General features: G+C 47.0%; 1 protein-coding gene across 14 annotated transcripts in view; it reads left to right on the top strand.

Annotated features, from left to right (window-relative positions):
- The window catches only part of Rbms3 (RNA binding motif single stranded interacting protein 3), a 1,318,100-nt gene that overhangs the window by 633,888 nt on the left and 672,851 nt on the right, over positions 1-11,361 (top strand). For 7 of the 14 annotated variants that reach the window (XM_026779054.1, XM_005348059.3, XM_005348055.3 and 4 more), the window contains exon 1: positions 8,805-9,627. The exons of the other annotated variants lie outside the window; for them this stretch is intronic. In XM_026779054.1, coding sequence (XP_026634855.1) covers positions 9,553-9,627 — 75 coding nt within the window. In that variant the 5' untranslated portion in view covers positions 8,805-9,552. Of the gene's footprint in view, positions 1-8,804; positions 9,628-11,361 lie in introns of those variants that run through there. 14 annotated transcript variants of the gene reach the window in all.

Raw genomic sequence — 11,361 nt, 5'->3', positions numbered from 1 at the left:
TCCATAATCTCCCTCCCTCCCTCCCTCCCTCCCTCCCTTTGGTCATAAAGTTCCTTAAGGAAAAAGCAATAATTATGTCTCATGACTGTAAAATAAAGGAAGGGTTCAGCATCCTGAGGTCTCTGGTGAGAATGGTGGGAATAGAGGCTGCCAGCAATGAGCTGGTTGCAAGGCCCTTCCCAGAGCATCAGCCTCACCGATGTCCAACTCCAGAGACACTCAAGAGTGCACTATATGTAGCCAGGGAGATGGTTTCCTGCGTAAGTAAGAGCCGCTCACTGAAAAAGCCTGAGGACCTGAGTTCAGATCCCCAGGGCACCCAGAGAAAGCAAGGCATTGATGCTCCCATGAATCCAGCACTGGGAAGTAAGAGACAGGGGATTTCTGGGATTGCTGCCTGCCAGCCCAATCCCAGCTTCATTGAGAGACATTGTTTCAAATATGGTGGAAAGTGCTAGGACACCTGATGAACTTCACAAGTGCACAGGGACATGCATATGCGTGTGTGCACGCACGCGCGCGTGCGCGCGCGCTCACACACACACACACACACACACACACACACACACACACACAGGCCGCTATTTCTAGAGACAAAACCATTGGAATCCGGTTCTCCCAGTGCAGAGATGAAGGGAATCATTTCTTTGGGGTTCTCACATCCAGGTACAATGGGGTTACTCCTACTGAGCCCTAGGGATGCCAGATCACTCCCAGAGACCCCACAAAGCAGGCTTATCTTAGTTTAGCAGTGAGTATATCCTATCACTGGGCATTATGGAGGTCAAAGTGTGGCCTGCAATGGTTAAATACTCCCGTGCTTTGTACGTGAGAAAAGTTGAGAGTAACCAGAGTCCATCTCACCACGGCCAGTCCCTAGGGTTGAGCTGCTGTGTGGTTTCTTCTGGAGGTTGGTTGTTATGTTTTGGTTTTTTAACACTGAGATACCTTCCCTGGTGGTCAGGAAGATGGTGGAGGTCACAGGGTGAAGAACAGACAAGAGTGAGCCAGGGAGGCAAGACAAAGACAAGAAGGGGTTCTTCTCTGCTGTCGGAAGTGCCATGTTTTCCTTGGCAGGGCTCTGTGGTTTTCTTTTTCTATTGCAATCAGAACACAAATCAATTCGCCTATTTTCTCCCCCAGAAGTGGACCGATGGAAATGAAGACAAATTAGAAAATGATGCGTATTTGTGACCCGCACTTTTCAGACTATTTATGGAGAAGGAATGTGCTTTATTTTCTAAGGTTGGTTTCAGATGATAGTGTTGTAAGTGACAATCTAAATGATTAGAAAATTCAGCGTGCAAAGCCAACTTTCAGGACAACAAGCTTCATGGCTTTGGCGTAAGAGCCATGGAATTGTGAAGGTGCTGATGTACTCATAAGGTTTAGCTTCATGCTGACTGGCCGTGGCTGGGCAAGTTCTGACAATTAGCATTTGCTTTTGGCATGCCTTACAGGTGACGACTCTGCCATTTCTCTCTCTTCTTTTGTACCTTGGTTTGGTGCCTCTTAACTGGACCTTCTTATTGTGTGCTTTTTTCATGCTCCTCTGTGTGTGTGGGTGCCTGGTTGTGTGTGTGTGTGTGTGTGTGTGTGTGTGTGTGTAGAAGGCAGAATACAACTGTATGTTCATTACTCAGGTGCTGGTTTTTTGGAGATAGGGTCTCACTATTCTGGAACTTGAGAAGTAAGCTAAGCTGGCTTGCCGGGGAGCCCCAGGGTTTCACCTGTCTCTGCCTCCCCAGCACCAGAATTACAAGTCAGGTTCTCTGTGCACGACTTTTAGTTACATGCACTCTAGAAACTGAACTTACACCCTCCATCCTGTGTGTCAGGCATCTCTTTAGTTCCTTAAAGGAACCTTCCTAATGTCGAGGATGGGGGTCTTCACACAGCCATTTCGAATAGCACTTGGTTGTGTTTAAGATTTTATGAGAAACAGAACAGAAATCCCGTTATGCTAAGAGGAAACAACCATCTTAAAGGTAGACAATAACACACACCACTGGGAATACTATTTAGACTTATTGTCAGGGGCATAGTGTGGCTTAGGAAATCTTTAGGGAAAATTAACGTGGGGGCATATTTTGTTGTGCCAATTTGAAGCATAAAAGTAATTGGAAATATTAACCATTGCTACTTGTCCTGAAATATGCATTCTGCCAAACCTGCAAGGCCTGACCCCATGGCTCTGGGTGGGTTAGGAATACAATTGCCAGGTCGAGAAAACAAAAACAGAATACCCAGAAGAATCAGAATCTAAGTAATGAGTCATCTTTCTAAATATGGTCCAAACAGTTCGCAGGACTATCCTGTGTAGTATTGAGGCTCTCTTATGCTTCAAAGAATATGTGATCTATTTACTGACTTGCCAGAGAGCCTGTATTTTACCCAGTAATTTCACCTAGTAGTCTGTCAGTCTGAAGTCTGTCAGTCTGGCCTCCCCCCCATCCCCCCCCACCCCTTCGCATAAAAATCAACCCAAACAAATTAAATCTAGCTGTATTGACCAAACCTGTTTAGCTATTGGCAACCAGAAGCTGAAAACTCAATAAAAAAATGCCGACATTTATTCGAGAAAGCTGTTTCCCACCTGGCCAAGTATGTGGTCGTCTTTGCCTTCCTCTTCCTCTTCCTCCTCCTCTTCCCCCTCTGCTTCCTCCTTCTCCTCTGCTTCATCGTTTCCTCCTGCTTCTCCTCCTCTCCTTGCTAGTCCCTTCACTTAATAACCATGTGTATTAAATCTCATGAGCTATTCTGGTTGGTAATATAAAGTGAATAAAGTAGGTGAATTGCCTGCTTAGGGATTAAAGGGATAAGTGTCTACAAAAGAACAATAGAAAAAGATGTGCTCAAGTCATGTGACCATGCAAAGGTACTGTATTAACCACAGTAGCCTGGAATATTCCTTGGTAACAGCTGTCAGTCTTCAATAGTATGCCACGACTCAGATTGTGTTCTACGCATTTGTCTGCTGGGGGGGAGGGTCATGCCACGGTGCGTGTGTGGGAGTTACAGCTCGTAGGATGTGGTTCTCTCTTTCTACCACGTGGCTCTTGAGATTGAACCCAGGTCGTCAGGTCTGGCAGCAAGCACCCCTACCAGCTGAGCCATCTCACCTGCCTAGCAGTTTGGTTAGGAACAGTCAGTGGCCTTTCCAGGCAGCTTTCCAAAGTCACTGTCTCCAGACTTCCGGGATGCGTCCTTCCTATCACCACTATAAATGCTCCACCAGGGAACGAGCAGCAGACTCTGGCAGCCGGAAGCTTATGTGCTTCCAGGGAGTCACTGGTCTCCCTGTATAAGCATCCATTGCTGTTCAGCAGACAGTGTTACTTTCAGTGGTGCAGGGAAGCTCAAGCCTTGGTAACTATAGCAGCAAGGAGATCTAGGTGTGCATTAGGTGTGATGGCGGAATATGCAGAGAGGCTAGAAGAGAAGGCATTGCACAAGGACAGCAGAAGCGAAGTGGACATGAGCTTTGGGGGATGTTCCTCAACACTGTGATCTCAGGAAAAGTAGGAGCAGATGTGAGTAGTACTGGGTAATGTATTTCAACTTGTTTCTCAGATATGAAAAAAATCATTTATGAATGCCTGAAATTTGGCAGATGGAGTTATGAAGTCTATCTGAGGACCAGGTAGATAATATTTAGGTCAGTGTCCTATATTATTTAGTAAGAACTTTGCTGCCATTAGTAATGTTCATTGGTGGGGAAATGGCTCAACAGGTAACAGCACTGCTTACTCTGACAGAATCTTTTCAGTTCCCACCTCCTACACCGTGGCTCACAACCACCTGATTGTAACTCAAGTTCCAGGGGATCTGACGCCCTCTGCTGGCGTCTTTGAGCACTGCACCCATCTGACATACACATCCCCCTACAACACACACACACACACACACACACACACACACACACACACACACACCGGGGGGGGGGCAGATAGATATAAAGTAAAATAAACAAATCTTTATAGATAAAACAATAACTCAACATCATTAATGTTCTTCTCAATGATAGAGTAGCAGCAGTTCCTTTGCCTTGACTTTTTTCTCTGCTGTTCCTGTGTTTCCCCTTTGGCCAAGTCTGTATATTTGCAGCTTTGACAAAATCCTTGAGAAAAGCAACTCAGGGGAGGAAAGTGTTTCAGATCAGGATTTGAGAATACCTGAAAATACCGCCCGCCATGGAGGGCCGGCGCTACGACAAGATTGCGAGGTAGCTGGTCACATGGTCATCACAGTCAGGAAGCAGAGGTGGGGAGATGAATGCTGCTCCTTAGCTGTACCTCCCTTCAATTCATCCCTAGACCCCGTCCCATTAACCTAATTGAGAAACTCTGCCACTGACATACCCAGGGGTTTTGTCTGTGACTCCAAAGTCTGTCTCAGGTTGGCAATGAAACTTAGCTACTACAGTCTGTATAACTGAAAAACAGTTAAGTCGCTCCGTGAAAGAACCCAGGTTTTCTTTTGAGGGATAGGGTGAAGACAGACCATGGGCGTCTTCTTTACTCCTCTGACACTCAGGGCCCTACCACTCCACATGTACATGGTGTGTCTGCTGCGGCAGCCAGGCCATCTTAGGAGGCAGAGCTCTTCAGTGGGCCTCCCTCCTGCCAGGCTGAACATCTCACAAACCTGGAGCACCCATGCCCTCTCCTGCTCTTTGTTATCTTGGGATTCTTTGTTTATTAGGAGCCAGGGCACAGCAGGCTCCTGATTAAGAGAGAGACTCAACCCAGGTGCCTCCTGCCTTCGCTGTCATTTGAAAGTGCCTGCTACTTCAGCAGACCAGAAACACTATGGAACTATTTCCGGTAGGGAGAGCTTGCCTCCTGAATGGCTGCACCTACTAAAGCAACTAAGAGGTGTGTATGCCTAACTGACATGGATTTTACAACTCTTAGGAACCCACTTCGCATTACTTAGGGAAAGCCTTAAGTGCACAATGAGGATCCTGAGGCTAATCACCATCAACGCCCAGAACATTACAATAATCCAATGAAACAGAATAGCGTTTCTAAATGTAGCAATTTGTGTAGAAATTGCTGGAAGCCTAGACCCATGCTGAGAACCTTACATAGAAGTAGGCTATTGCTTTGACTGAGGAGTTATTTATTTAGCCTTTTGTTGGTAAAGAAGACAACATTTCCTTCAGAAAATCTCCAGAGCCAGGAGTTCATAGGAGAATACCAATTTCCTTGATCAGAACTGGTGAAGGAGGTCTTGGTGCTGCTCTTACCGGTCTTGGGGTCTGAAAGAACTCAGTGGGTCCTGGGATGACACTACCCTCATGCAGAAGATGTCTGACTCTCGGGTCAGGAGGTCTGGATGCACTTCCACTGCCTTGCTTGCCATTATCAGCTTAGTTGTCCAGGCTGAGTCCTCGGTGAGCATTTTTCTGACTTTCCTCCTTGCAGCATGACAGCTGTGCGGGGACAGAAAGGGTTTGCTTAGTTCACAGTTTGAGGTCCAGCCCATCACAGCAGGGCATCATGCGGGGAGAATGAGGCTGATAGTCACTTTGTGTCCTCATCTAGGAAGCAGAGAGGGAGGTGAATGGCTCACCCTCTCCTTTCTATTCAGCCCAGGAACAAGGAAACTAGTGCCCTGGTGACATCCACATTAGGTTGGGTCTTTCCACCTCAATTACCCTAGCTTTGAGAATCCTTCTCAGACACGTCCAGAAGTTCATCATCTCCTGTGTCATTCTAGGCCCTGCCGTGCTGACACCTCGACCATCACACCAAACCTACAGTGACTTAGCTGGAGATTCCCTCTCCTGCCTCATGGTTGGGTCTTTGCTGCTTCATGGTAGCCTTGGGGCTGACGCTAACACAGTCTCGAGATGTTGGAAGTTTTCTACGTCGGTCGTTTCCTCTGTTGGCTTACTTTCCCCAGATATAGTCATTAGATAATGGCGCAGATATGACCCATTAAAGGTACCCCAAATTCTCTAGGTGATTATCTTAGCTGACCCTCATACAAACTATAAAAAGTGGCTAGCAACATTTTATGAGTGCAGAAGTTGAGGTACATGAAGACAGTAGAGGAAGGAGACAGGACTGGACTATAGGTAGACTGCCTGCCACTCAAGGCTTTGAACGCTAAATACTCCAATGGCACCAAATGCCAGGACTTAGATCAGATGCTGACTTTGACCCAAAGGTTCCCTTCAGAGGAGCATTTTCGTAATGAGTCTTTTCGAGTAGAATCCCAGTGACTCTGTTTCCTTGCTTTTCGTCTCCTTACAACCTCCTGGCCTCTGAACTCATGCATCTCTTACTCCCTCCACTGGGATCTGTGTCCTGGATAAAGAACCTTGTTTTGACCCCTGTGTCTGTGCCAATGTCAACGCCTGGCCAAGGATGGCGAGAGAAGGATACGGCTGACAAGATGGCTCAGTGGTTAAGGGTGCTTGCCACTGCATCTGAACATCTGAGTTCAGCCCAAGAGATTCACACATTAGAGGGCAGAGAACTCTCAAAAGTCCTGTCCTGACCTCTACACACGCGTCCATCCACAGACACCATACATAAGCATCATTTCCAAATGTTTTTAAAAGAATGAAATACTCCGAAAGCATGCCACGTGTTGAGAGAAATTGTTTATCATATTTAAAATGTTTTCTCCTTCAAGCCTGCCCAGGGCACGTCCTCTGTGTCTGACTCCACGTTGGTTCGTAGGGCTGTGTAGGATATGACCTGCTGTTCCGAGTTTACGTGGTCGTGGGAGGGATGCAGCCAGAGAGAACAAACTGTACCTTGGGGAGAAAGGGTTTAGGGAAAGCTGCTTCCAGGGGTGTGTCCACGGAAGGAAGAGCTGACAGGGATAGATAACCAGGTGGGAACTCAGAGATCACGTTACCAACAGAATCGCTGTGTAGTGGGACTCAGAGCAGGGCCGTCAGGGTGAAGAGAAGACTTTACAATCGAACCCCTAGCAGGAATAAAGGACGGATGAGATCCACAGCGTCTTGACAAGTTCTCTAGATTCTAGACTTCATAGAGCAGGGAGGTGTGGCCATGAGAAATTGTAATTGGTGCCAATTTGATTGATGCCAGCTTCAGCTAATATATTTCACCATTTTATGGATGGGACAACCGAGCCCAGAATCTCCCCGCTTTAAGACATGGGTGGAGCTGGCTTGATTTTTCTCCATTATATTGCCCTCGGGTTTCCTATGCCCTGCACCCCAGCTTGCATTTCTTTCTTCCAACATTTGACATCAGGAGACAGCTTGTTTGGTTGGTAGAGCGTTTGCCTAGCATGTGCAGGGCCCTGGGTTCAAGCGCCAGTGCTCACACAAACCTGGTACACTGATCCATGCCTCAGGGCTCGGGAACTGGAAGATCAGAAGTTGAAAGTTGTTCTGTTTCATAGCAAGTTCAAGTACAGCTTGGGGTAACCAAGAGCTTGACTTAAAAAAACAAAAAAAAGAAAAAATAGGGGAGGGAGGGAGAAAGGAGAGAGAGAAGGAGAGGGAGAGAGAGAGAGAGAGAGAGAGAGAGAGAGAGAGAGAGAGAGAGAGAGAACACCAATTTTTCTGTGTCCTTATCTTTCTATCTGATGGTACACACATTTCAGAGCGCAGCTTCCCGGAGCTCAGGCTCTTGCCCCACGAGCGTTCGAGCTTACACCGGGGTAGCATCGTAAGGACTGTATTTTGACCATTGGTCTCTGAGAGAAAACTGCCTTTGTACTAGGCGTCTTTTATCTGAAAGGACGGCTGGAGTGCTCAGCCGACTTGGTGGAATGGGGAGGCGCGCGGAGGCTGGCTGCCCACGCTCCGGGCATGCGTGAGCACTGCCAGCAAAACACAGCTGGCACAGCTAATTTTAGCCACGCCGCCGCCTTGCAGAGAGACCCTTTAAGGAAATATATCTTCTCTGAAACAGTCTGTATTATAATGTAGCAGCTGATAGACGTGTCAGAATATTATTACTGGCGGGGGGAAAACTCTGACAAGTAATTACGAGTTTTTGTTCATTTTTTTTTCTGTAATATTTATAAAGCCCACAAAAATCATCCAGAGAGAGAAAGAGAGAAAAAAAGAGAGAGAGAGAGAGGACGATTTTATTCTCTAATAAGTGAATAAACATAAGGATGGCTTTGATTTTTATTTTTTAGCAGATGGATAAGTCACAAAACACTTTTGAGAGTTAAGCCCACCCCCTTGCTGAGGTGGGACATGGCTTCCCCACAGAAGTACCCAACTAAGAACGGCAACTTTTTCTCCGCTCTTGAGCATCCTCAGTGTCCTCTAGAAGGCGAAATGTTGGTTTCATCTTTAGGTCTCGGGTTCCTCTGGCTTTTAGTGTGTTAAGAGGTTGTGAAAAAGCCTTGAACACACTTTTCCCCATCTTAACTGGAAAGGCTGGCATGTGTGTGTGTGTCTGAGAATATATATGTACACACATATATGTATATATATAATTTTTGCCTTCCTCCCTGTGAACCCCCCCACCCCCCGCAGGGTTTGTTTTGTTCAACAATACCATGCCTCACCTCTGGGAACTTGGCGATTGAAAAGGAGAAGGCAGCTTGGGAGCTTGGGAGCCCCTGTCGGTGCAGGGCAGGGAGGGCTGGGCTGTGCCCCACCCAGGCACTGCAAGGGCAGCTTGGGTTCGGTTCCACCCGGGGCTCGGCTGCAGGCGCCACTCACTCTGCTTTTCCAGATAGGTAGCAGAGGGGTAGCAGCAGCCTTTTTCTTTCTTTCTTTCTCTCTCTTTCTCTTTCTTCTTTTTTTTCTTCTTCTTTTTTTCCCTCTTGGAGGAAATACTGCAGCCTTCTGGACTGCGTCCGCGGCTCCCTGGAGAGGCTCTCTCGGTTCCACCCACTGGCTGGAAGGAGGGGAAGTGAATGAGAGGGGGCAAGGCCAGCCCGAACACACCATGTCACTCTGGGAACCAGACAGCAGCAACTAAGCCTGCACGGGTTTCTTTTTCTTTTCTTTATTTTTTTTCTTTTTTTTTTGCCCCCCCCCCCAGTTTTTTTTCCTTTCTTTTCTTTTTCCTTTTTGCCCATTGTTTCTTTTATCCTTTTATTACAATTTCTTTTTCCAAGGTGGGAAAGAGACACGAGACACCGAAGCTGTACTGCAAGGGTTCCGAGTTGTGCTAAAGGATTTTTTTTTCTTTTTTTTTCCCTCCTCCTTCGCCTTTACAAGCGCCTGCGATTGACACCACTAGAGACAAGCTGGTTAGAGAACAAACTGCTTCCTCCGGACTGGACCGGGCAGCCGGGAAGAAAGCAGGCAGCTAAGAACTGGGGAAGCTGTCTGGGGGTTTCTCTGCGAACCTCAGCCCCCATCTGGTTTTTCTTCTTTTTCTCTTTTCTTTTGGTTCTTTTGTTTTGCTTTGCCTTGGTTTTCCAGTTGTTTTAAATTCCTTACGGTGTTGGAATTAGTGAGCGGCGGAGTCTTGGAAGCCTCATCAGTCACCCAGACTGCCGGGAACAGTGGATTAAGAGGAAGAAGCTCGCCTGGGGCATCATATACCCTGTTATTCAGTTTCCTGCCTCGGAGATAAAGATCCCAGCTACATGGGCAAACGCCTGGATCAGCCACAAATGTACCCCCAGTACACGTACTACTGTCCCCAGTACCTCCAAACCAAGGTATGGCTGGACCCGCGAGCTTCTGAAGGCAGCGTGGTGTCTGGTGCTCCTCGGGGGCATGGCAAGTGGACCCTTCCCTCACCCTCGCCCCATCCCCTCTGCTGACCGCTTTCAAATTACTAACAGTAGGAATGGAGTTAACAAGGCAGAGAAGAAGGGAGAGGGAACCGGAGTGTGGCTTTCCCTTTAAAGACAGGGTACTTTCAATGGAGTGTTCTTTTGTTATTTAGCACCAGAAATGCTAGTCAGCCGGGAAAGTCTTTTGCAGGTGAGCTGGGATTTTTAGAAAAGAGGTTCCAGCAGACATTCTCAGGGACACGAATACGATTTCGGGAGCTTTTCTAGTAAGCTGTTCTTTGTGTGCGAATCTCAAAGATTTAAGTGCCTCCCCTTGCCCCCCTTCCTTACAGAAAACACTCCGGGGGGGGGGGACTTAAACTTTTCATGGCCTAGCACAGCATGAAGAAGGGCCTGGGGGAGGTTCCAGGGCACCCACCAAAGTCCCTCAGAGTTTGCTGAGTATATTTTTTGCTTTGGCTGTCTTTATTTTATGTGAAGGATGACTGAGATGCTATGGGCTAAAAGATGTAGAAGCTTAGGATACAGGGTCTATACTTTTAGATTGGCCCCCCACCCCCACCCTACCCCTATCCCTTTAGCTGCCATCGGAGTCTTGAAAAAGGCATGGGATGTAACTGATAATAATTGAACTTGAATTGGTTAAAGACTTTGGGCTTTGTCCGAGCATGTGCTTAAGTGATCGTTAGGGGCCCAGAGACAAGCACACAAAACTGAGCAGAGGGCAGTGCCAACGCTGAACTCTTACCCTTCAGTTAACGCATGAAAGACTGTTAGGTGAGAAATCAGTTCTCCAATTTGTCAATTCGATTGGACTTGAGAAGGGGGGGTAAAATGTTTGTGCTATACTCACCTGAAGTACACGGACAGTCTGATTTCGTATTGCATTAACTAACCCCCACCGTCTTCTTAGTAAGTACACATGCAAGAGTGAGCAAGGCATGTCTGAGCGATGTGTGCTGTCACTGGGTTTGTTGGCATGACCACCAGGGCTTGCTAATTCATGCTATGGCCATCTCCCATTTATTCGGTCTCATCAGACAATGCCCATGTGAGAACCAACCTGGACAACAGTCTCTCAGGAGTACATCTTCAAGGCTGACGTTTCTTCTTCCATTTTTTTTTCCTTTTTCGATTGCTCTAAGCTTTTGCTCCTCCAAGGTCGACTCACGTTGCTTTTTTGCCTTTGTGTCCACTTAGTTTGGGCTGCCACTGCTGCTTAACTAGACCAACCCTCCTTCCTGGTGTCCTGAGTATTAACTCTTTGGGGAACTGGGTAGAGAATGGTGCCCTGCTACTTTCCTTAAAGAAACGGTTTGGGCAAGTTTAAAAAAGAAAATATTTGCAGGTGTTTTTCTCCCCCAAAGAAGCAAAAACAATAAGCCCAGGGGTTGCCTGAAAAATGTCAAGCATTCCAAACCTTTTACTCATCGGGCTAAATTTTTCCAAATGTTTCCCAAATCGTGCTTTGTGCTGGTTCTGGTTTCCAATGCTGTGTGCAACCACAAGAGAAAGTTTTTGACTGAAGTGAGTGGAAGAGTTGGGGTTTTTGTTTTGTTTTGTTTTTTTTCCTAGATTGCCTCTAACCTATGACTAGGTTAGGGAGTAAGGAATAATGTGTCGAGTTAAAGATTCAGGCTGCCAAGTGAGCCACCC

This window comes from Microtus ochrogaster, chromosome 5 (genome assembly GCF_000317375.1).
Source record: "Microtus ochrogaster isolate Prairie Vole_2 chromosome 5, MicOch1.0, whole genome shotgun sequence".
NCBI classification, from domain to species: domain Eukaryota; kingdom Metazoa; phylum Chordata; class Mammalia; order Rodentia; family Cricetidae; genus Microtus; species Microtus ochrogaster.
The sequence above is the reverse complement of the archived record's forward strand: the minus strand, read 5'-3'. Positions and strand labels throughout refer to the sequence as shown.